The sequence below is a fragment of the Sceloporus occidentalis genome, unplaced genomic scaffold (assembly GCF_023333645.1).
Source record: "Sceloporus occidentalis isolate IW3139 unplaced genomic scaffold, rSceOcc1.0.p SCAF_19, whole genome shotgun sequence".
NCBI classification, from domain to species: Eukaryota; Metazoa; Chordata; class Lepidosauria; order Squamata; family Phrynosomatidae; genus Sceloporus; species Sceloporus occidentalis.
This window is the reverse complement of record NW_028316999.1, coordinates 9,746,179-9,773,288: the sequence shown is the minus strand read 5'-3', so window position 1 is coordinate 9,773,288 and position 27,110 is coordinate 9,746,179. Positions and strand designations below refer to the sequence as shown.

General features: G+C 35.9%; 1 protein-coding gene across 5 annotated transcripts in view; it reads right to left on the bottom strand.

Moving 5' to 3' along the window:
* Positions 1 to 27,110, bottom strand: part of LOC149302382 (regulating synaptic membrane exocytosis protein 1-like) — a 179,831-nt gene that overhangs the window by 55,151 nt on the left and 97,570 nt on the right. The window contains exons 1-16 of one of the 5 annotated variants that reach the window (XM_089482490.1): positions 24,952 to 25,003; positions 23,373 to 23,440; positions 22,667 to 22,777; positions 21,360 to 21,459; positions 20,878 to 21,001; positions 19,798 to 19,844; positions 18,963 to 19,075; positions 17,729 to 17,859; positions 16,973 to 17,144; positions 16,284 to 16,437; positions 16,066 to 16,137; positions 13,034 to 13,187; positions 12,238 to 12,363; positions 10,755 to 10,817; positions 8,456 to 8,533; positions 6,160 to 6,249 (exon numbers count right to left, since the gene is read on the bottom strand). In XM_089482490.1, the coding sequence (XP_089338616.1) occupies positions 6,160 to 6,249; positions 8,456 to 8,533; positions 10,755 to 10,817; positions 12,238 to 12,363; positions 13,034 to 13,187; positions 16,066 to 16,137; positions 16,284 to 16,437; positions 16,973 to 17,144; positions 17,729 to 17,859; positions 18,963 to 19,075; positions 19,798 to 19,844; positions 20,878 to 21,001; positions 21,360 to 21,459; positions 22,667 to 22,777; positions 23,373 to 23,440; positions 24,952 to 25,003 (1,655 nt within the window). Of the gene's footprint in view, positions 1 to 2,560; positions 2,633 to 6,159; positions 6,250 to 8,455; positions 8,534 to 10,754; positions 10,818 to 12,231; positions 12,364 to 13,033; positions 13,188 to 16,065; positions 16,138 to 16,283; positions 16,438 to 16,972; positions 17,145 to 17,728; positions 17,860 to 18,962; positions 19,076 to 19,797; positions 19,845 to 20,877; positions 21,002 to 21,359; positions 21,460 to 22,666; positions 22,778 to 23,372; positions 23,441 to 24,951; positions 25,004 to 27,110 lie in introns of those variants that run through there. The other 4 variants (XM_089482491.1, XM_089482487.1, XM_089482492.1 and 1 more) reach the window with 4 other exon arrangements.

The window sequence follows — 27,110 nt, the reverse complement described above, 5'->3', positions numbered from 1 at the left end:
AAAATCAAGTGGATATGTCTATCTATTATGGCCACCATTCTTCTTAATCATCGTGTCTTTGACATTGTCTGACATGTATGTTGAGAGTTTGAATTTTCAAGACAAACTTAGGTCTCCAAATCATCCTTAAAGTATTCTAATTCCACTCAGCCACTAATAGTGTTTACTTAGCTCTTTGTTTCCTGTATTTTCTTATATGTTAGCATTTGTAGACACCCACAGATTCCTTCTAACAGGGACTCTAAGAGGTGATAAAATTGGTAGTAGAAATGAGTGAATGAAGCCCACTATCAAAACTCTCACACTCTTTCACACTCTCATTCACTCTCAAACTCTCTCTTATTCTCGCTGTCAATGTCTTCCTACCTACTCTGCTGACCACTTCTGTGTCCCTGTCTCCTTTTCCACAGCTCAGATTCTTCTCTTGCCTCTTCTTGTTATTCTTTCTTCACTCAATTCTCTCCAGTATCAGCCTTGTTATCCAGGGCTGCCACATTTCCACCACAAAAGGGCATAGTCTCCACACACACCATCTGCCTCAATTGGAGAAACAAGGTATAGGCTGTCCCTTTGGTGAGAGAAAACTTCAGACAAATTGACAGAGAAAGAGAAGCGTTTCTGCATCACTCTTACTCAGTGAATTGCTCTGCATTTTTCTGGCTTCTGGGAGTACATCCACAAAAAGGGGCGAAGCCATGGAGCGCACCACAGTGACAGCCTCTACCTGTTTCTTCAAGGGAAGGTTCTGGATAACACAGCTGATATGGAAGAGAAGTGGGCGAAGAAAAAAAGAACAAGAAGAGGCAAGAGGAGAAGTAGAGCTGCTGAAAAGGAGACAGGGACACAGAAGTGGTTGGTGGATAAGGTAGGGGGACAAAGAGAGCATGAGAGAGAGTGAATGGGTGCATGAGAGGGCATGAAAGTGTGAGAGAGCAAATGAGGGTGAGTGCTAAAACTTTACCAAATGGAAAATGTCTGGTACCTAACCCAAGTAGCTGAATGTTTTATTTCTATATAACAGGTAGAAGATACTATGCTGAAAGAACACTACAAGGTCCAAAAAGTAAACCAAATACTTGGATTGTGCAGTCTTGAAACATAATGCAATTTACAAACCATACGCAAGAAACAAGAAATAAAATCTTAACTAAGAAATTAAATCATATAATTTTAGCAATGTAAACAAGCAATGTCTAATTTGATCGTAAGGAAAAAAAATTGTAAGTGATGTCTACAAATACACATGCAAAAAATATTTAAAATACCATTTGTGCCTTTCAGTGGGATTTACCACTTTATAGAAAAGCAACACTTGAAGATAAATAGTGCATTAATAGTGTTAAGTCATTAACTTGTCAGAAATCTAGACTTTGAAAATGAAAAACCTTTCTCACAAGTTAGCAATTCAACTCCCAGGGTACAAATCCAATATATTATTGCTAAAATACACACACACTTTTAGGGTGCATACCTCATAATCACTCTACAGTACAGGTAGCTTCCAAGTCCTAACAACTTTATGTCTAATAATATCAAAGGTAAACTTGTAAATCAAGTTGCTTATTGCCATTGCTACAGCAGAAGCTCATCACAACCAGTGTAGCACAGAAAGTTGTGGGAGTACTTTTATTTACAGATCTTTGGACATCTGTTTACTTCTGCATAACAGTCACTGTGAATGTGGTATGATAATAAATAAATCTATGTAATTTATAATTTAGGCTCAAATAATTTAATGTTAAGTAACAGCTTCTTTTTATATGTCCATGTGTTGGAAGGATTTAATTGTCACTGGTATACCGTGTTTTAGCCTCTCTGCACACATCTAAATTCTTTATGATATGTCTGGGCACTCCACTTAATGTTCAGTAGATGTTTTGCCTATTGATTTTGATATAGATTATTTTTAGCACAGTCTAGTCTACTCCACAATGAATATTTGAGGATTACTCAGGAAATTTAATCCCAATTGAACTGCATGTTCAAACTAATACCCATAAGGGTTAAGACAGGTGTAAAAACACATATGTGGATTACTTCCAAATTAAACTGTGATGCTGGCTAAAGTGGTAACATCACAAGATGTAGCAGCCTGAATGGAAAGTTTGGTATTTAAGCACTGTATATTAACTTACTTTGTACTGGAATTCCCTTCTTCTACAGTGTAATGTACCTAATATATTTATATCTTTATTTTAATGCAATTAACATTTTTGGAATCTTTTGTTTCTCATTGGGATTGGCATTCCATAAATAAAAATGAATGTAAATGGTCAGGAATAGAGTAAGAAATATGAAACATGAAACACAAGGCAACTGCTTGCAAGCACACATGTACATTTATATTTCTTACATTTATTTAGTTATAATTTACAATGTTTAAGTTACAAGAAAATGTACATTGAACCACCAAAGATATATTTTTTAGCCAGCATTATATGTGGCTTATAAAAAATAATTTAGTAAAAATTTTACTTTGTTATAATGTAAAACCAGGCTGAATCAGATTAATGAACTGAAATCCAGTATGATGTGTTAGATGGAGGAAAATCTCTCCTACCTTTCTACTTCAGAAACATTGAATTTTCTGTTCTGTTTTTGGTTGCTAGTTCTTTCCTGTTTTCTGTACTGCCTGAGATGAGGTGGCAAGGAGACAAACAATAAAACAGAAAGGAATAAAAAAAAAGAAGGGAATACAACAATGAAATATGAGATTGCATACCAGCATTGCATTTATGAAGCGTATAGGCCAATGTAAAACCAAATAAAAATACATACACATAATAATAAGAGCAGAAATAAGTATGGATATTAAATAATTAAAATATGTATGTGATTTTTCTCATATAATTACATTAACAGTCAGTTGCACAGGACACCTTCATATTTATATAAATGCCATTTATATTGAAAAAAAAAATTACCTATTGAAGGAAATTTATACTAGAATATCTGCCAGACATTATTTCATTATACATTCCCCTGGAAGAACAGAGTTGCCTTTCCAAGCAAAAGTTAGTAAAAATACAAAAATAATTCAAAAATACAACTATAATCAGGAACACATATATTGCTTTTCTTCAATGCAACAGTAACAGCTTTATTTGTATGTTTTTTGCAACACACTTTCTCACATTTTAAAGATATGCATTCATGATCTCAAACTCTGACTTACAATATTACCAGAAAATAGCAATAAGGAAAAAGAAAGGAATTTACTTTATTTTAAAAGATTCGCCAGTGTTATTAATACTATTGCAAATAGATACATCAAAATAACAAAAGTTTTTCCCCCTAGAAAAACATTATACTATACTATACTATATTACTTACAAATCTTTAAACATTTGTTGTTGCCTGATAATGTAAGATGAGTATGTATGTTTTAGTTTTTCAAATGTCATAATCATACATATATTGAAAAACAAAAGTGTACTAAAAGTCTAAAGGATATGCAAAGGTGAGATTTATTGCAAAAGTTTCACTCAAGTGAAAGAATTCTACCATTGCTTTTATTTTTCTAGGAAGAATATGTTCTAAAATCTCACTTGTGCATTTCCAGAAAATTATAAGTACTAGAGAGGTTTTGTCACATTTAGTTTAGTTACGAAACAATCCGGAAAAGGGCCCACTAAGTTCAAGCTTTCTAAGCTATTAGTAATTGTATTAATGTTAATAAACATAAACAAAATTCCATCTTAAGAAGTTACCAAATAAAAACTCTTCACGACACAAGTTGGAAAATCGCTGATTTCTGGATCAACCATAGCATAACTTAACACGGACCTATGAGTCTTAGCAGCCCAAACAGAAATTTAGGGACTTAACCTACATTGTTTTAGCAGACATGCATTAGCCACTAACAGAGTTCCTCTGCAAAATCCCTTGCTGCAAAGTTTTAGGTTATCAAGGTTATTTTCATATTTTGACTACAGAGACAACACAAAAGGACTTTAACCCCTTCAATCCCAGGGGTTTTTGGTACCTCAAAGCCCAGAGCAATTTTGCCATTTTTGGGGTATGTCGGTTTAGCGATGATTCTCTTTTCCTGTGAATAGTGTACCCATATAAACTATATATTGTTTTTTCAAGGAGAGATATAGCTTTCATTTGATACCATAGTTGGATGATTAGCTGAAAATTTAGAATGAGAAATTTAGTAAAAACTAGCGAAGATTAGAAAATTTAACTAATTTTTTTTACATTTTCCTTCTGAATCCTCACAAAATTAGGTAAAGTGATGGAAAATCCCCTCCAAGTTTATCAATTCAGGTGTCCTGATTTCAGAAATACCTAATTTATATAGATTTTCCAGACTTTCCCAGCACCAGGGAGCATACTATAAGGTGTACAATTTTGTATAATTTTTATGCCTATGGCTTAACGGGTTTGGGGGTTGTGAACAGGGGCAGAAGGGTTATACTGGCTAGATATTATGCTAGGGCAATGGGAAGTAAGGTTTTTTAAGAATTTTTTATTATCTTTTTTTATATATTTTTTTTTTTAAAAAATTTAATTTAAATTTTTTTAAATTTTTTTTTTTTTTTTATATATTATTTTTACACATAAATGGTTAGAGGTCCTCCTAGGGACCTCCTGAACATGCCAGTGATGTCACAATGACATCACAGCTCACATTATAATTTTTTTTTGTATTATATATATTATTATTTTAATGATTTATTTAATATTATTTTTTAAATGAATTAACTTTTTTTTTTTCTGCTTTTCTCTTTCAGGACGGGAGGGGGAGTGAGAGAGATGGTTTCTCACTCCCCTCCCCGTGATCCCCCTGCACCGATCACACTGTGATCTCTATGGAGGTCCTCACAGACCTGCATAGAGATCGCAGCATCTCTGTGCCTCATCGGAGGGCAGGATATCCCCGCAGGGTATATCCTGTCCTCCAATGACCTTCCGGGTTACGTCAGCAGTGACGTAACCCGGAAGGGAATGCCCGATCGCGCGTTTGCAACTGCGCGATCGCGCGTTTGCAACTGCGCGATCGCGCGATTGGGCACTTTCAACCGTAACAGCTTACCGGCTTTCATGCCGGAAGCTGTTACGGGAGATCAGGTAGCAGAAAGCCAGCGATGCCGGCTTCTGCTGCCAGGGGGGGGAGTCCAGGCTGTCAAACGAAGGGCTGGACGTACCGGGACGTCCATAGGGGTTTCTTTGTGGGTGTTTTTTGGACGTCCCGGTACGTCTATAGGGGAATGAAGGGGTTAAAACTATATTAAAAAAATAAGATAATCTTTCTCTACAAGTTAAATTTTTAAGTCTTAACATCCTTTCTAGAGAGCTGAACAGCCTTTATTTATTTTTATACAAATATCAGTTGTTAGCACAGGATCAGTTTTACATGCATGTTATGGCCAAGTAATGCATTATTTCTGTTTTCCATTTATTTGATAAAATAAAACCCCTAAGATTGTAGACGCTAATACAGTGAGGGAATTTAAATATGCATGGGACAGCCATAAAACTATCTTGAATCTAAGGCAAGGCCAAGGACTGATTATGGTCTGAGTCTTTACATCAGAGGAAATGGGCAGACTAGAGGGACGTAATGGTTCTTAACTTTCATCAAAATCTATGTTTTTATACTTAGTATCAATACACATATAACATTTTATTGAAAGGCCTTTGTGAAACCAGTATTACAAGACACCAGATTTTAACTGTCCAGATTTTAATTGTTTCTGATTATTAAATGCTAAATTTGTTGAATAAAAATTGAAAGGATAGTGATGTGAGACACCAAAACTATTTGCTAACATGTAATGCTTAGTTGTGGGGGTAAGACATTAGAAATATTTGTCTACATAGGAGATGTAGATTCAATCATAAAAATACCAGTACAATTATCCCCAAAACCAAATTCAAATTGTTTCAATTATTTATGCTGTTATGTATGAACAGTTTATTTTAATCAATTAAAGCTACTATTTTTTCTATGGTTATCCAGAACAGTTGAAGTTTTCAAACAATGATAAGTAAAAAGCATTTATGAAATACAAAACACACAACATGACAAAGACCAAAAAAAAAAAAAAAAGCCAAAAGCTACTACTACTATAAATGACATGTAAATACTCAACATGACAGAAATAAAATTCACTAGCACACATGATAAGAATGTATAAGTCTGTTATATACCTTTCTCGTTCTGGTGAATGCAAACTAGTATCTGGTCTCAAGCAGTTGGTACTAGCACTTCTAGCCCTGTCAAGGGAGGGCTGCAGTTCACTAGTGCCAGTGCATTGCATCCAGTGGTAGAAGAGAAAGAAGAGTAGAAAGGAAAAACAAAGAGAGGGATACAATGTTAGATATAAAATCATAAAAAGTAATGTTCTCTTTGCTAAGATGACTTTAAAATAAAAAAATAAAAAACATGGTCGCACTCCGTCCTAAAAATGCGGAGAGTAATCGAAAGGTAAGCATCTCCGTGCATGATGAGGTGTGAATTTTGGGTGGTAACAAAAAAAGAAAGCCGTACCTAGTTCGATTTATTAAATGTGAGTTTTTAGTGCCTTTATTTTTTAAGTGCAAATTAACAACATTTCAGTATAAAAAAATATTTACATGGTGAGAATATTCTCAAAGGTTTGTGTGGGTGATGACATTAACTGTGATTTAATCCATTTAACTTCTCATTTATTAACACTGCGTTCATGGCGTTTCCTCCCCGTACATTTCCTTTTAAAGGTACCAGAACATATCTTTTGTTACAGGAGCTTGCTACAATGAATGGGTAGCAATAGCCATCCAAATGATGTCTGGATGTATGTCCCAGTGACGTAAACATTTGGAAATGTAACAAATTCACTTAAATAAAAATCCAATTAACATTGTTCGTTTCTTACAGACTAACATTTTAGTAGGTCAAAATAAGAATGTAGAGTAATAAACATTTTGGAGACCACTTCGTTAGCCGTCTTAAAAGCTCTACAAATATGTAGCTATATTAAAGAGTAACATCTGCTTCTCAAATATGACAATGTTCTTTTCCGTCTATATGTAACAAATCACAATTAATGGTTTCACTCAAGGTAATAAGTAAGATGCACTAGAAAATATCCCCTCTCTTTAGAAGTGCATTTTAGAATAATACATTCTGTTCATAAATGATTGGAATGGTAATTAAGCTACTAATATTTTCTAAATATAATCTCAGAAGGGGAAAACACAAACTTAAGTATGGAAGCTAGTCTTGAGAAATAGAATATGTTGTTACCTGTATCATTTAAATGTGAGTCAACTAACAGATAAGCACTCCACAGTCTTAATCAATAGCGACACTAAATATCAACACTAAATTCTTGACGATAGTACATCAAGGGAACAGCAGCAATGAGAAAAAATGCCCAAGTCTTAATTTGCACCCACACGTTGTAATGACTCTTCAGTGTACATTAATATCGAGGGAATGTATCATGGGTCTTACTGATAGAAAGCCCAACTTAGATATATCAGGTTATTTCCTTGATGTATTTCCTTGAAGATGTTTGGAATGTACCACTCCCACCCCAACCATTTATTTGATCAAAGTGTTTTGAGAGTATGTTTATAGAGATCGCATGATATTAAGAAAACATCAATGCAACAGTCTAATTCATAAATAAAACATGGTTTAAGGTAGCTTGAACCAAAAAAAATCATAAAATAATTATAACAGGTTTTACGACTGGCACAAAAAAGTAAGAAAAAAAACAGGTTACAAAAGGCGGTTCTGATCACTGTGCTTAAAGCTTTACAACTGGGAGGTTATAGTAAAAGAAATAGCCAAAATTCCTGCATGAAACCAAAAACCAAACACTCTTGTTATTATTTGATTAATTTTTGATGAAAGAGATACTTCAAATTCTTATGATGATGATGATGATATTAATAAAATACATACTAATTGGCAAAGAACTCTTTAAGAAGTGAAGCACAATTCATCATAAATTGATATTTAGGGTACAGAATACCAAATACACTCAATTGTAATTTGCCAGTATTAACCAAGACACGTACTCTACATAGAAAGAACACGGCTCTTCAGCCTGCTGGCCAAACTAGAATAAAGGCTGAATGTCTTGTAAAGTCAACCTTGTGACACTTGGAACTTTACACTTTCAATTTCAAGTTTAATTGATAAATCATGCTATAATTACAGCATATTTGATATATATATTTATCTATTCTTTATAATATATATAGTTTTAAAATGGTTGAAGAACGGTGTCCTAATGCAGAAGCGTACAGAATACTCTATAAAGTAGGATGGAAGACAACAGTAAACATAGGAAAAACAACAAATACTGCAATGCACTACATATACAATTACGTACTCATAAAGCAATAATGCCAATGTTTGAAAACACGTTGTAATGCAGTTGTTTCATTTTTTTGCTATGCGTTCACTGATACACGGACCACATAACTTGGGACTCCACAACACAATTCTTACCTGTAGAGTTTCCAATGAGAACCAAATTCTAGTAAAGGCATCTTGGGTGGCAAAGTTTTACTGTGCCTAACAGTATTTCTTGTGTATTGCAAAACACAAGAGAACACAAAGAAAGAATGCAATAATACTTCAGAAATACAGGGCACAAAGGTAAACATTTAATAAGTTCTATTTCCAGCAGTGCGGCCCAGGGTCGATACACATTTAAATAAGGGAAATTCACGCTGTCAGCTTTTGACTGCTCAGACGATGTTGGGTTACGGCCTTCCTATAATGCGTTCGGCTGACAATTTCTTTATAGACATTAAAGACATATATCATCAATATAACTATGACAAATATGCAAACAAATGTCCTGAAGAGATGAAGAAATAATAGCAGCATACATGCAACGTGTATGAAATGAACCATTTAAATCATATCTGAATGCTATTTTGCACAGGATATATTATATTTGTGTAACTGGTTGATTGTGTAGTGGGTATTTTTTACTTTACTGTGTAAAACTCATGAAATAACTGGCAGAATAAGTGCCCCGACAGTTCTTATCTGAAATCATATTCTGTGTTTCTGTGAGTTATCTTATCACTATGGCGATTTATATACTTATCTACCATTAAAATCAGTAAAGAAAGTATTTTGTACGTTTCATTCCAAGTTCCAGTTCTGTCATTCCTGCAGTATACATATTATTGTTAATTATTATCACTACAACTACTACTAGAAATATATTCTGAGATATTGTAAAAAGTTGGTTAAAATGATATGGTGCTTAAGCCCATACATTCATTACTAAATTAGGTTTGAACATTTACCTCTGCTTATATGCTTAATATAAAAAGCTGTTTGACAACCATTTGTAACTAGGGCTGTGGACATGTTTGCTGGGTAAAATCATTATGCGATGACTTGCTGATGACATTTTTCTTTTCAAAAACCAAAAAAAAAAGAATGCTTTGAGAACAACAATTAAGATTATTTCCAAAGCTGGACTACCAAAATATGTAACATGTAGGAAACAATTGTACGTGCAGTGCTTTTGTGATAAACCTCATTTTCTGTTGATATAACTCCTGTGATTATATGTGTTTTAGAGAACTATTATAAAAAGCAATTCATTTTACCTTAAAGCTAACTACGATCATTGAAGATTTTTTTCTTTATTAAAAACACCCAAATATTAACATTTCTATTTTTTATATACAATTAAAGTGAGTTGACCAGCTATTATAAGCACCTGCTACTCTGCAGGCCAATAAATGCTAAATAATGAAGAAACACAAAACAGTGATAAAGAGTAATTTACAAAAAGACTAGGAAAACTTTAGTACCCTAAGGTGATAAACGGGTACCTTGACTCAAAGTGACTTAAGGGCGCTGTTTATTTGATAAACTTTGGGCACTATATATCTCGCTGTAACGGATTGCAGTTATCACAATGTTTATTTAATGTTTCGCACAGTCCCTGTCTTCTGTATCTTACTAATATGTTTTAAGAAGATCAAACCAGCTATATGTAGGTAGAATGCTCAGACTCGTGCGGTTCCAATTATGTGCTCTGCTTAAAGCAGTGTTTAAAACAGAAGCCATATGCAAAGCAGGAAGCCCATGTAAGCATGGGTAAGGAATCAATAAGTGACATCCCCTGCATACTTATCCATATGTCTCCTCCAAGAATACCTATAGTGCTTTGGAAACTTCTCTTTATTAATAATTCAGAGCGGGACTGTTTTTAGACATGTCCATAGTTCATTTTGTTTTGTTTGAAAATGTATAAAGAATTAGACTTAATAAATCAATTAAATTATAATAAAAAAATGTAATTTGAGAGACATTTCTTCTTAGAACTGTTAACAGTACTTTATTATGTCCTCCGGTCTAGTATAACATTTTCTGTACTCTCAAGCACATAAACAGATTACTATAACTGGGGGAAGGCATGTCGCAATATATGAACACACACACATAAGATTTCTAATGATAGGTCTTAAATGGTCTGCTTTTATGTCTGGGGAAAGAATATGACCACTTATAGTAAAATCCTATGGTTCTCTTGTTTCGAGATACAATGTCGACATTATTGCTGGGTGCCACCCACAAAAAATATAATTGCTAAAAAATATAATTTTAGTGATTGCTGAGACTACTCATATTTCAAATCGCATGTATAAAACCAGTAGCTATAAGTAAGTCAAAGTGAGCTGTGATTACAGATAATATAATAATATAGTAAAACATTATAATTTCAAATAATCGCTTTTTTAACACAATGCAGCAAACCATAGCCAATTTACTGTACCTGATGGTATGTAGGCACTCAGCACTTCGTCCACGTTTGGCTCCAGGCAGCATAAGAAGCTCACTGGAGAGACAAACAAATATAACGGGTAAACAATTTAACTAATCAACTTGTGAAGAATTTTCCAATGGGCTGATAGGACTGATTGAAAAGAAGGTCACGTGCAGCTGGTTCCAGAATACGGCCTTCCAGTATACTCTGGAAATTATTTAATAATAGGTGAGTTGTGCTGAGTTATGTCTTCAACAATGCTTTTCTTTAGCAGGATGGGGCTAGCTGGAGATGACTAGGGAAGGCCCTAGTAAAGTCAATGGGGGTTGGGTATTGTCTGGGCAGATTGATTTGTTTTAGCCTAGAAGAAAGCACTGAGATTAATGTCTCAGTCACTTCATCTATTCTACTTCCCACATACCTATGCTCTATTACTAGAGTCTCTTGTTATTACATCATAACCTAGCACTAGAGCCATAACTGTAGCTCTTGGCACCTGGGGCAGGAGTGGGTGTCCTGTCTAAGCAGACGTCAGATCCGCTTCCAGAAGGTGGAACGGGGTACAGGGGAATTGTCACTAGGTGACTTAAGAGCATCTCTCAGCTGCCCCTCTTGCCCCACGGAAGTTATGGAACTGCCTAATCCTCAGTGGGGCCCTAAAATAAGTGTTTATTATGTTTTATATATTATTTTGGTCATCCACAAAGTGATGGAAATTAACACTAGAGCTTAATAGGCAGGAATAATATTTAAACAAACTGTTTTACTCTGAAGAACATATATTGTCTGGTAACCTTTGTTTAGATGTATGCCCTACTCATTGGATACTATGGTGAATTGTGCTATTGTATATTCTAATCTGGTCAACTATTACATATGTTATGTTGGTGTGTAGATTTTAATTTCTCCATCTGTGAATACATAAGTAAAAATCGACTGCACAATCCACACAACAGCATAGCATTAACAGTAGAAAGTCTGTTTTGTTGGATGGACTTTATACTGACACTTGAATGCATTTTTGGGTAGCTGTCCTTAATCATACATACACTCAATACCATGTGTTGTGACAAACATTAACTATTTTCATGACTGTGATCTGTCAGAATTATTCTCTCTAATCAACAGCTTTCTGCTGCCAAAAGGTTTCCTTGTTTTTCATCTCAGTGAATAAAGCACACAGAAAACTGTATTTACAATGAACAATGCAGGTGGAAAGTATTTATCAATCCCTCATGATGATGTTCCTGCTGGTTGCCCCAGACATCCACAAGAGTTCTTCTTTGTGAATAAGGCATCATCTGCCCATTTGCTTCATGTAACATGGCTGGGTAGTACTCATTGAGTTATTTTAATAGGACATAGACCTGTGCATTATTAACCAGCCAATGCGTAAATAAGACAAAGCATCACTCAAACTTACAATGCTATAAATAAAAATATCTAGCAATGGATCTGTATTCAGTCTACTCATTTTTCTCATAACACGTACCCTTCTTGTTCAGACAAATACTGGCTATCTGAGTCCCTGGACCTGCGATCTATGGGACTTCGGGAGGCATCATGGTGTCGTGCTGGAGAACGTGATCGTCTCATTTGATGAATTTCATCTAGACTCCTAAACATGTGGAACAGAATGTGGTTACAGGGGGGTTTCTATTAATTTAAACCGCAAAGAAAAACAACTAAAAGCTCAAAATGACCTATACTTTAGAATATATCTCAAATGAATAACATAATTAGAGAATGTGTCTACAGTCACTCTCATTTGCCCTGTATGGCTATGTGTGTTCATATGTATGAATCTTTATTTGTATATGTTGTAACCCAGAAATAGTGGCATCATTATGTAATTTTTTATCTTATGGGTTGTTTTTGTATTTGAATGGTACGTTAGTACTATATTTATTTGCTCTGGGTCGAAAAGTATATTATAATTGCATGGTAGATATTGCGGGTGTGCATACAGTGTATAAATGTGTTGTACTTTTTGAAAATAATTACCACTGATTATGTTTACAACATCATATGTTCAATGTAACTGCAATACTGTGGCTATGGCCTTAGATCCAAAAGGTTAAGTAACACAAAGCTATTTGCTGTGGTTGTATCCTTGCATTAGAGAATGTTAGTCGTTAATTGCTTTGGTTATTATCTCCATTTCAACATCATTGTTCCTGGTCTGCTAGGTCAGTATATTGTCCAGGTGCCCTACTCTCAGTATACACATGTTGTAGTTCCTGGTCTGATATAAATTCTAAGCAGAGAGGAGAAGGTTCAGACCGTACCTCTGTAATGGCACATTTGGTAAACGTGAACGGGTCCTGCCCTGATCGTCAGCACGGTGAGGAGATACAGAACGTGAGCGATGGTGGGTTTGTCTTTGTTGTTCTGGCACTGTTAATGTTGTGGCTCTACTTTCTCTTGCATTAGACCTGGAACCTGGTGATGTAAGCTGTGTTTTAGCAAAGGTCTTTTTTTTCATTAGAACAGCATCTATTACATTGTATACATTTTTTGCAAAGTACATAACACGTAGAAGCTTGACTATGGTGAAGGCTTTAAGAGGTTTCATGAACATGCTCATTTTAAAAGGTTGATGCCTTGTAGATGAGCTGGTTAAAGTTTAGTTGATTCATGTATAGTACAGTAGAATGAAGGGTCTCCACTTGACTATGATTGAAGTTTAGCTAAACCTCAACCAACATTTGTAATCAGAAAATAGGGCTTACTCGCTAATTGACTGCAGTATTGATATTTGTCCCAATACCAAATCTCAGATTAGGCAACAATGCATGTGTGGGGACACAGAAAGAATCAGGTAATTTTAGAAAAGACTGGAATTATTTGCATCTTTAATATATGAAAAATAACATTTACAAATTCAGCCAGCCCAAGACTGGACTTCCAGTAGAACAATACACAGCACATATGTAGGTTTTGCATACTAGACACAAAATGATCTCTATTTTAAGCATCAGTAATCAATATATAACACACAAGCTCCTAACACAGAAAAAAAGGAAATACAAATTGGGATTTCCTACAAAATGTAATGCACCCGTATTTACAGAGCTGGACAAATCTCAGCAGCTAAGTAGCTATGGCTCTTATAATTTAAAAGCTGGCACCTAAATTTGACTGCTGTTGTCTACTAACATCTATGGATGCAACGTTCCTTGGCTAATAAGGTTTCTCACTTGGTGCCTACATTTTACATAAAGTTACCTTATCTGCTGGTCATCTGACCAACAACTCATGCATACCATGAAAACAGGCCGGATTCATTTATCACTTGCTCAGTACCAAATCTACTTTCTCCCTTCTTCCAATACTTAAAACTGCTCAGAACATATTCAGCTCCCTCTCAATTATGGAAATAGCTCACATGGACATGTTTCTTGCTTTTTTGGCAATTGCAACATTTGAGCACCAAGGTTCTGGGTTTTGTTTTCGCTAGGTCCTTGTTGTATTCGAGTCTATTAACTAAAGAGGACATTTGCAGGAGATTTCAGCATTTCAACTCAGCTTCCATAGAGGGAACTAAAACCAAATGGTATCAAGAAATGAATGCTTAGGGGTTTGGATCTTCAATACTAAGGATGATCAACATGCTATTGGAAGGTTTTACTGTTATTCAATCAAGCCTATGCTATCTGGAGGCACAATTCACATAATGCGCTCTACCATATTGTCCATTCCTGTTCCTGTCTTGGCTCCCCACTCATTCTAGCTCATCGCTTGGCCTGTAGGGACAGGGTGGTAAGTATGTAATAAATCGGCAAAGGAATATCTAGTTTGATTGCCCTCTAAATTTAGAGGGGGGTGGCAATGTAGAATAAATAACCAATATATTAACCTCATTAATCTCAACTGCTTATACATTTTTTTACTGTGTGCTTTTGATTCATTTTGCTGTATCGTCAGAATTTTAGTGATTTTTAAAAAAAAATCTGTTTATTAAGATTTTGTTTGTGTAGCATAGAACAGAATATATACAAAATAGAGCATATAGAAAAATAAAGGATGTGTCCTCCTTGAATAACAATAATCATGGTTTATTAGCATAGATCAATTGGAGATTAGGACTATACAATCTAACCAATTTTTTAATGGAATATTGTACATCGGGTGGGTGTTTGAGGTAAGAGAAGAGGAGGAATGAAAGTTGGTCTAGCTAATTGTTTTTACGATCTAATATGCACGTATGAAATTGTAGCCACTTAAGTTGCACACCAGTTGCAAATGTAGTCTTTTTTTTAGTGTGCTGTAATCCATGATCTCTATCTCTGGGGAGTCAGGTAGCTACATCAAGCACATCATGTCTAGCAGAGTATGATATCTAGGCACCTGACCTTCATATAAAGTGAAGGGAGATGGGGATGTAAAGCCCCCTGGTAGTTTATCACTCAAAGAGCTTTTAATTGTCCCATCTCCTAGCTTGTTAAGTTAAAAATAAACCAGGGAATGTCAAATCAAAGACCCTGATCTGTCCAAAAAACACTATATATATATATATATATATATATATATATATATATATATATATATACATATATTGTGTACCAACAATTGTTTGTAAGTTAGCCAAATGTTATCTGTTATATATTGTCTTCTTCCCATTAGACTTTGGACTTTGTAGTATAAGCGATTAGCCATGCAACATGCATTTCTAAAACTACAGTGCACCAGCAAAATTGGAAGCTGCAGATGAACAAACACTTCTTTGCATCCTTTAGCATAAAATTATGTCATGGTGTTTATTGTGTAAAACCAATGTTGCATTTTTATTAGCTCCAGAGCATTGTGAAGTGATGTTATTACATAATATCGTATTTTGTAATTCTAAATTGAAGAAATACTTTATACATGGTGTTTTATGTGTAACAACCACATATTTTTGTAAGTTTTAGCTTTCTGCTGTTGTGCAGACTTCAGCAAAATTACTATTTCTTCTCATCTAAAATGAAAAATAACTAGTATTTTGTTACAAACGCAGTTAGTGATATTCATTATGTTTAATTTCATACCTTCTTTTTCCTACCCGTTAAAAGGTCTGAATTAAAATGCTAATTTCACTTTTGTGTATTAACTGGGTATAACTAATGTATATATTATTCATAAAAATATAATGAAGAGTTGAAAACCTAAACAAAACTACTGTTTTGGATATATTTCCCCTATATGTTAAATGATCTTCTGTGTTGTAAGCTGTCTCCACAATACACTGAATCTTCAAAATGAACATACTGCTGGAGTCCAAATAAGTGAAACAAAGTGAAAGCCAAGAGAAACAGGACCATGCCATTTAACAACGCACCTGGAGGCACTGCTCTAATACCACCATCAACATCAATATCTGAGAGGTCACTATCATTGTCTCCATGTGATCCTGTATAACACGAAGGCAAATAGATACCAGTGTATGTGGTCATTTAAGAAAAAAACACACAGAGCGTCTATACACAAAATGCAGATGTCTACCATCTACACAATAAATGGGCTGAACTCCATTAGAAAGGAAATGTTGACACTTACTTTGCACTTTTTTGCCGGAACTGTCTCCATGTAGGTGTCTCCTTGTCATGAAAGGCGATGGCTGGGGCAGAGGTAGTGAAGATTCATCATGTGTTTGTAGTTTATACCAGTGAGGTTCATCATCTAACAGTGCAGTCTCTAGCTCTATCAGGATCTAAAGAACAAATTGAAGTTGTCAGGAAACAGGAACTAATCACAGCGCTGCAAAATATGGCGCATTACAATACCTTATAATATTGATAGAAACTGTATTAAGACAGTCACGTAATCTAGGTTGATGCATTCACACTGGGAAACACATTTAAAATTATATATATATATATTTATTTATTTTTGGGGGGTTGCTGTCCTAAGCAAAACCTAGAGCTGTACTCTGCACCCATCATCATTGGCCTAGGGCTCAATGTCATATTTCAGACAGACAACACAATATCTTGGCTTATTTGTATTATGATGCTGTTTGTGAGTGTAATAATGACTGATGGAGCCACTTGTATAAGCATCCCTACCACTGCTAAACAACCACAGCAACTGAGCATTGAAAACGAAGTACAAGAGAGGCTGTTGCAAAATGTTTGTATGTTTATATCCAAACCTAGCCTTTATTATCCACAAACAATATCTGGTGCAACGTAAAAAATTACGCTAAATGATGCTGATGCCCTGAAGGGTACAAAGATATATTGTACCTCGCCAAGAAACTCGCTTTCCTCTTCCTGCACTCTTGGCTGATCCCACACGGTTATTTCTAACATTCGTTCTCTGAAGTCTCTGCGGTGCACATGGGTATAAACAAACGTTTGGTTCCATTTTGGTTCTGTGCTTTTCTTCACTGTTTTGGTTCTTCGTTTGCTCTTATCGCTGTGAAAAGTAAAACATGGTTACATGCTGCCATCTAGTGGCACTTCAGAAATACTGCAGTTCAGGCATTACAATTACATTATTACTTCTTAAAGCAAAGATTTTCCCACGTCGTCAGCACTTGACTTGCTTAAACTTCATTCTAATTTGTAATAACTACATACAAAACCCTTAAACAGGTCTCATTATTCAGGAGATTCTGAAATATGAAATATTTGTACCAAATGTCCGGCTTGAGTTACAATAATTTAGTGTTTTTCAGATTATCATGCGATCACATAACTGGTGTTATGCATCTCTCAGCATTGAGGCAGGCATTATATGGATTTTCATTTTATCCATTAATACAATGTGGCCAAATCCCAATGTGAAGTCAGCATTGTAGAAATGCATAGTGTGACCACATAAGGCATTTTTTCCAGGACACATATACATTTTACTTGCTGCCGACCAGCACATGTAAAGTGGTACCCAGCACTGTGGGATGCACATCTGGTTCCCTATGTACATTTCCATTTATTGTATAACATAATATTTTTTTTAATTACAATAATTTTCTATTCAAGCATCCAACATACTCTTACCTTCTATCCGGAAGAAAATACATCTTTACATAAGGATTCCTTGGACGTCCATCTGACCTTGGTGGAAGGTCTATTGCTTGCAGAACATTTACGATTAGCTGATTACCCACTTTATCATACAACAATTTTACCTATAAAGAAATGAGGAAGCACTTTAGAAATAATTGTACAACATGAGTAAAAACACAATGCAGCTTTTAAATGATCATTTCATTTATTGAAAATAAAGAGTTCATCAAATCACCCATGTGAAAAAGTCCTTTTCAGTGAAACTGAACTTGATTATCAATTAAATGTGGTTAACTGATTGATATGGTAACTAAGCGAAAAATTGCTTTTTCACATAGAGCCAAGTATGGTTGGATACATGAATTCATCATTTAAAAAGTTTTCTGTTTACTCAGGTTATGTTTGATGATGTTTTTTTCCCGTTTCAATATCTGGTACCCCTTAAAGATAATTTTAAAGAATCAATATGAATTTAAATAACTTCCATGAGCTCATTATGTGATGTTATGTATTATGTTAAGTGTTATTGAGAAGATTAACTAGTAGAATAGTTAGATGGACTTAAGTGGCAGGATCTCTCTTTAGTAGAGGGCTATAGGATTAATAATATGATTAAAATTCGATTCTTTTAAGTACTGAAATATTTGTACTATTGTGTCATACGTTTGCCTAATGATTTTTCGGTACAAAATGTACATTTAAATAACACCAGTAGCTTCTGTACATTAACCATTTACAAAGAAATAAAAATTGCTAAATAGCAGATGCCTGGGTGTAACAATATGGTTCAAAGGCTGTACCTATATGGGAAGTTCTGTGTCCATGAAATTACACTTCCTATTTTTATATTGGCAGGGAAACTACATGTGTGTGTCTGAGAAAGACAAAATTGTTTTGAGGTGGATGATTTACTTTGTCTGGCTCTGAGTTAGGGGGGACATGAGCCTGAACTAGAACCAGATCAAAGCACTACCTGCCGCCTGTACCCTATTCTGCAAATATTTCACGCACGCCTACAGAATATATTGGAATGAATCACTAAATGAATAGGCTCAACCCCATGAGTGCAACTAATGTTTTGCCTAAGTGGAACAGCACCTTTAAATCAAGGAGTCAAGCCTTGTGTGATTTTGGCACCTATGATGTTATCAGCCCTAGTCAAAGCCAAAATAAAATGATTACATGCCAAGAACAAATGTTAGCAAAAAAACCTTAAGATACTTACAGAAAGCTGCCCGGGCAGGACCTGAGGTGCATCTTTCAGAGCTCCAGGACTAGTTGGAGAAATAACAGATATGGAAGGTCGATCCATCTTTTGAGATTCAAAAGAACTGGAACCTAGCATATTTAAAATAAAACCAAAGCATTAATAACACATACATTTTTGTAAGACAGAGAGGTGTAAAAGTGATTGTGGTAAATAAAGACTTCATCACCTTCATAACAAATGGAATGGTTCATCTTTGAAATAATACATCAGTATCATCTTTTATACACAACATCAATGAACCAAAAGAATAATAAATGTAGTGTTATTGTGAAAGGACAATCCAAACAACCCTATCAACAGAAAATAGCTTTGATTTTTTTTTCTTACACTGCTTACATGCTAATTAAAATTTCAGTCTGAAAAGTGATGTACTACTATTATGCCAGCTCAAATTAAATTAGAGGGTAATTAACATGGGAGTTATAAAGCACTTCCAATTATTTATTGTTTCGTTAATATACGTGCTTACAAAACACTATGCATTCTCGATTGGGTTTAAAGTGTCACTTAAATGCTTCCGAATTGAATAACACAAAGCTAGCCTGTTGTGGCTGCTTTTAGTATATATACGTTTCATTCTATGGGCTATACATTTAACTGACGTGTGGTCACTTATTAAACCATCATTGAAAACTAACTGTAAAAGTACCAAAGCAGACAATTAGATAATACTGAATGTGTTTCACCTAATCTTATTTATATCACATTGCATATAAACACAAAGACCGCATTCTAATGCATTTAAAAAACATACATAACCCATTTTCTGCAATGTGTAAGTTTCACCTACTGGATTCTAATGGCGGGTGGGAACTTTCTGGAATCCTTGGAATGTCCCTAGGATAGAAAGCAAAATGATAACGATAGGAAAAGGAAACATGAGTTTCATTTTTCATAGATTAAAAAAAAGACTTGTCATATTTGAGACAAAATTCACGGAGTGACTTGTAAAGGAGGCAAGGGGACAATGCCCCCATATGATGTCTTGATTTAAATATTTGGGCAACTACTTGAAGAATTTCTGAATGTCTTTCAGCAGTTCTCCATATAGCCACCAAGATGTCCACAATAAGGAAGACTTTAAGTGCCATTTACATGATGACGTTTCTGTACATTTTATGGAGTTTCTATGGATTCTCTTTCTGTAAGTTTGTTTTACTCTACTTTACAACAGGACCACTTGGCCTGACTTGCCACCGAGGTGAATGCTGCCAGCCCTCTACTGCATCTATCAATTGTGTTCTAGCAATTTTTGATGGTCTGTGATCCCACCTTTCTCTAGAAAAGTCATAGTCAATAAGTTTCCCAATCTCCTGAACTCATATGGAATTCACATATGAACCGAAGTAGAAAGCCAAAACAAACTTCCTGTGCTCTTTGTGAATTGTTTTAGCACATGTTCTCATGCACATCTTACACTAAAGGTTCATCACAGCCTCAGAGACACCTTTTATAGTGGTTAATAAATCTGAGGGCAAATGAGTATACATAAACATATGCAGTACAAAGGAAAGAACACACCAAAATAAATATGATGTACACAGCTGAAGTGGCTACGAGTGTTTTCTTTGAGCAAATATTGTCAATAGCTACCTATCATACAACATTGTACACAAAAAGAAGCCTAGAGCACACCTTAGCTGCAGGGAGGAGAACAGGGAGTCTCAGAAGAGTGAGATATGCTTGGAGGCTATGATAGAAGATAGGCCAGAGTTCCCACATCATGTAGGGGAGGGTGGAAGTAATATTTACTCCTACTTTTCAATATCCACCGCTAACCTGTTGATTATGTTGGTCTAATCAATCAAATGCTTTTAATAGCAAAACACCAATCTTGAATTTGTTTGCTTAAGATTTCCATATTTCTTACCCAATGGGCCTTGAAACAATGATCTCAACTTGTGGTTCAGACTTTGATTGTACAATAATGTTGTAAACATCTTCATTTGTTGCCCCAGGCAAAGGTTTCCCATTCCATTCTAGAACTTCATCACCTTCAATGATAAAGAAATTATTTGCAATAAGTACATCAATTTCATTTATTCACTAAAGAGTGAGTGGTCAACCTAAATATGTATGATGTTGGGGAAACAATTGTGACATTCTATGGCAAGACTGAGTTTTGTGCAAGCATAGCAGTTTGCATTATGTAAGGACATTTTGGCCGGCTTGCAAGAGAAACCCCCAAGCTGTTGACTATTCAGATCATATTTGCAATCTATAATTAGTTCATGAAGATGAACAGATTTATTTTTAATGCAAGTTTAACACACTATTTAAAGAATAACCCCACATATATTAACTATAAGGACAATGTCATTAAAACTGCCTTGTATTTAATTCTGTGGTTACCTGCTCGCAAATGACCAACAACATCTGCCAAGCTCCCCTTCTTAACTTTGGTGATGAAGGCACCAAGGCGTCCCGATTCTGTGACCTTTCCTCCAACAATCTAAATAATTTTGAACATAGTAACAATCGTAAAAAAAATAAGAATTATAAAAACAACCAATCATTGTAATATATAATGTTAGAAACATCACATTCTAAACACATAGACATCAATATGTAGTTGGTCCCCCCTCAGCTTCCTCTCTTCTGGGAAGACTTTCCACAAGACTTTGGAGTGTTTCTGTGGGAATTTGGCCATTTATCCAGTAGAGCATTTGTGAGGTCAGGCACTGCTGTTGAATGAGAAGGCCTAGCTCTAAGTCTCTGTTCTAGTTCATCCCAGATGTTCGATGTGGTTGAGGTCAGGGCTCTGTGCAGGCCAGTTCTTCCACAACCATGTCTTTATGGACCTAGCCTTGTGCATCGGGGGCACAGTCCTGCTGGAATAGACAAGGGCCTTCCTCAAGCTCTTCCCACAAATTTGCAAGAATTCAATTGTCTAACAGGTCTTGGTACTGTATGCTGTAGCATTAACATTACCCTTTACTGGAACTAAGGAGCCTAGCCCATACTGTGAAAAAAAGCCCCAGGTCATCCTTCCTCCACCAAAGTTTGCAGTAGGCACTATGCATTCTACTAGGTAGCGTTCTCCTGGCAATAACCAAACCCAGATTTGTCCATCAAACTTCCAGATTGTGAAGCTTCATTGATCTCTCCAGAGAACACATTTCCAGAGTCCAGTGGCGGTATATGCGTTGTACCACTCCAGATGATGCTTGGTATTGTGCATGGTAAAGTTCGGGTTGTATGCAGCTCGTCAGTCATGGAACCCATTTCATTAAGCTCCTGACACACTAAGCTTATGCTGATGTTGTAGTGAGTCATGCTACAGAGGACAGATCAGTTTTACGTGCTAGGCTCTTCAGCACTCGACAGCTCTGCGGGTGTGCATGGTCTACCACTTTGTAGCTATGCTATTGCTACTACTAGACATTTTCACTTCACAATAAAAGTGCTTACAGTGTGTACTGGGGCAGATCTAGCAACGCAGACATTTCACAAACTTATTTGTGGCAAAGGTGGCATCCTATGACAGTGTCATGTTTAAAGTCACTGACCTCTTCGGGTATATTACACCTGTAAGCATTGATTGTGACTGAAACACCTTAATACTTGTATCCATTTTGTATACTTTTGCATGTGGGTGTAAGATTTGCAATTCAAACAAAACACAATACTTCAAAAAGTAAAATTAATAGTATGCTTACTTTTAATCCAAGAAGCGGCCCTGATTCTTTTGGCATAGTTGTTCTTTTATTTAGAATAACACGTCCAATTAGACGATCCCCGTCCTTCGATGGCTGCCAGGTTACGGGATGCTGGATGAGAACATCAAAGGCAAAAACAGAATGTACTCCGTGTACTTTGCTTTGTTTTAACAAACTGTTTAATGACTATTTTATTTGACTAAGACATATGATCCTGAATGGATTATTTTACAAGCCTTACTGCTTTGACTCTACATGGCAAGCAGAGTTTGCTCATTTCATGAGCTAACTCACTCTCTTACCAGAAACAGATGCCATTTAATTTTATATTGATTTTACAAGCACTCTTTCTAAGTCAAAACATCATACAAACATAAATTACGTAAAGTGGTATTCAAGATTTTGGAGTACTAAAAATCCCAAGTGTAATACTTTAAGCATTTTCTCTATTTTAGGAAATAGTTGTGCATTCTATGAAAACACCAGAAAGTCATGTACATCATTTGTCCTACAAATATCCTACTAAAAATTTACAGGTGCACAATACGGGATTTTCTATTTAACCATTTACAGGCATTTAAACTAACATGTATTTCTGAATACTCCTTAGAAAACATATGTGTTCCAAACAAACAATCTAGAGAGTTGGGACCTTGATAAACCTTTTACTTATACACATCATGTCAGTGTCTTCTTTTAGACTTACCAAGCCCAGGGGTGATGTTTCTCTACTATTCCACGTGGAAGGGTCTAAAATGTAACAGTCAAGGTCCCCTGTAACAACAGAAAATAAAACAAAGTTTGTGGGGCATATGCCGTTGTCTTTCATTTTAATGTCATTGTACGCATTAAGTTGGGATCCATGGCATATAATGCACTACCCACTAATACAATAATTCTGGTCTTATAAGAAAAAAGTAAAAAAAAACGTATAACTCATATTTCTAAAAATGACAAACAATAAAAAGTGTTGCAGCTGATAATCCTCGGATTCCACATTTAATGGACCCCCAAACAGTTTCTTAGGAACACAGGCAGGGCAGCAGTTAGGGAAAGGGACAGTAGATTAGTATTTTTTATATTACCATTTAGTCCTTCAGTTAGTAAATGCAAAAACTTTTTTCAAGTGTTTTATGGCTACAGGTTCATATGATACAAACATTCTTATTTATTATTCTACACATTTGTGGCAAACAATCCAGTCAATCAGCCAGATGACTTTCTGACTCATAAGTCTTTTGAGGAACGCTGTTTATTAGATAAATAGGACTTCATTAGCATTATTGCAAAGAATAACCTAAGCGTAGTGAGTAATCAGGCAAAGTCATCCAAAATAACAACAACGGCATTTTGTATATAAAGGGAGCTAAATAAAACAGGATGAAATAAAACCAGGTTTTCTTTAATGTTAAACTATGTTATGGTATACACCACTATTATTTAACATTTGTTTTTCCACGAGGCTTCCCTTTTAAGATGACTTATCTATAGTAACCCAAGTACCAACGTTTTTGTGAGGGTGGATTCTTGACTTCATCTAATTAAAAGGCAAAAGAAACCTGGGGCTATAAATACAACTAGTTCTGCTGATTGCAGCTTTTATCCTTGCAAAGCAGTAAATCAGGATCACGTATCACAGTATCACTTGGTAAGATTCTACTTTAACCCCAACACACAAATAGACATCCATTGCTTTCCAACATGCGGTTAAAATGTACTAACCACAGCACGACTGAGGAGACACAGGACAATCCAATTGTCTTCTGCCAAATACAGACTCTAAAAACAACCCAGACACACACTGAATGATTTTATAATATAACCAAAATGCGTAAATACATATTTACACAATTTGCATTTAGCTGTATTTTAAGGCTACTCACGTGTTCTGTGCATGAACAATATATATATATATATATCTATATATATCTATATATATATAGATATATATATATATATATATATATATATATATATATATTTCAGAGGCTGGTGTTTAGTCGTTGCCTCTGCATACTACTTGAACGAATAATATAATATATAACTATATAATGAATAATTAACTGTAAATATGCACACATACTACAAAGGCGATATACACAAAACATGCAGACACCCTAAACTGTATATTAAAAATGATTTAATAAAATCTATTATTTCAAATACATATTTTGTAAGCATGTAACAATGACTAGATGCTAAATACTAAAGTGACCTAAACACACATATCCTCGCTTCTGCTGTTAGAGAAAGCCTATAGCTACCTGCGGTTCCACAGAGGTTACCTGTCCCTGTGTGCAGCGTCTGAAGCAGAAACTGAAACAGCCCAGAGAACATATCAGAATCATCTGAGAACAGATAAACAGGACTCCGCTAAAGTACGTAGCTGCTAATCTTCATGCAATCATGAGACAAGAGCCACGCAATAAAATAACCCCTTTTCCAAAAGTGTAGACGACGGAAAAGCATCCAAGGCTGCTTTGCTTTGAGGTCTGTGCCAAAAAATATTCCGCCGCGTCAAACATCCCACATCAGCGAGGCCAAAGCTGCCATAGATGCTGCTGTCATCAAAACAAATCCCTGCAGCGGATTGTCTTTATTGATTAGCACATTAATCAATAGGTACTCAGTGCAATGCTAACTAGATATCAGCTTTGCAACACCCAACAGGGCCGACGAGCTGAGAATTAACATGAAGTGGGATGCAAAAAACGCCGGTCGTTTACAGAGCAGGGGATGGAATAAATATTGTACCTCTTAAAAGCTGACGTGAGTAAAAGTGTGCACAGGCCCAGGGACTGCAGGAATCAATAGCCCTGCTGCAGCTATTACTCCTGGTTAGTGGCGTAATACTGACTGACTTTTAATGGACTACTTATATCAGAGATAGTGTCAATCGTTTTTCATTTTAGCAGCTGGTGGGATCAGATGACGACTCCAGTACAGACATTAATTTTTAAAAAAAAATCTCAGCACACTGCTTGTTTATCTTTTTTTTAATTTTGTAAGTACTGAGAGCATCGATTTCTATAAAAGAAATCCCACATGAAATCCAAATGAGCGGGATAAGGGGTTGCTTGCTAAGCAGAATTAATTTTTGTTCTGGGAAATAAATATTAACAGTTCAAGGCTCATTTATTGTGAAATAAAAATGGTCCAAAATTAGGTATTAGGTATAAATCCTAAATGTCCCATGTTCAGTGGGTCAATGGTCTCCCCCAGCCACGTTTCGGCACCAGGATTTTAAAAGTCTGTACGAGTGACTCTATTAGTTGACAGCAGGGGGCTCGTCTGCCATCAACCGATGAAGTGTAACTGCACTTCATTGGTTGATGGCAAGGGAGCTCCCTGCCAGCAACCAATAGAGTCGCTCGTACGGAGCTTTAACTCCTGGAGCAGGGAGACCAGTGGTCTCCCCAGGCCGAGTTTCGGCACCAGGATTTTAAAAGTCTGTACGAGCAACTCTATTGGTGGCCAGCAAAGAGGGGGCGTCCAATGAAGAGCAGGTGGAATTCATTGGTTGATGGCAGAGGAGGCCCCTGCCGCGACCAATAGAGTTGCTCATACGGACCTTTAAAATCCTGGCGCCAAAGCTGTTGCGTTCTATGTTAACATCGTATTAACCCCTTCTAAAAAGTGGCAAAAAAAACAAAGAAAAAAAACAAACACGAAGAATGTACACAAATATTCACTCGAACCAAACACCGGAAGGGGCGAAATACGAAGATTTTTTCCCCCAGGAAGACTGGCACCCAAGTCTAGAATATATATATATATATATATACATACACCTGTTTTGAAAGACCCCAACACCACAGAGCAAGGGGCACCATGAAGACCAAGGAGCTCTCCAAACAGGTCAGGGACAGAGTTCTGTAGAAGTACAGATCAGGGTTGGTTTATAAAAAATACCCGAATATCGAAATACCCGAAATTCCAAGCAGCACTATTAAATCCTTTATTAAGAAATGGAAAGAATATGGCACCATAACAAACCAGCCAAAAGAGGGCCGCCCACCAAAACTCATAGACCAGGCAAGGAGGGTATTAATCAGAGAGGCAACAAAGAGACCAAAGATAACTCTGAAGGAGCCGCAAAGCTCCACAGCGGAGATTGGAGTATCTGTCCAGGGAACCACTTTAAGCCGTACATTCCACAGAGCTGGGCATAATGGAAGAGTGGCCAGAAAAAAGCCATTGCTAAAAGAAAAAAATAAGTAAACACATTTGCTGTTCAGCAATGGGCATGTGGGAGACTCCCCAAAATATATGGAAGCAGGGACTGGGAAACTGGTCAGGACTGAAGGAATGATGGCTGGTGCTGAATACAGGAAAATTCTTGAGGAAAACCTGTTTCAGTCCCGAGATTTAACTGGGATGGAGCTTCGCCTTCTTGCAGGACAATGACCCTAAGCACACAGCAAAAAGCAACACTCGAATGGTT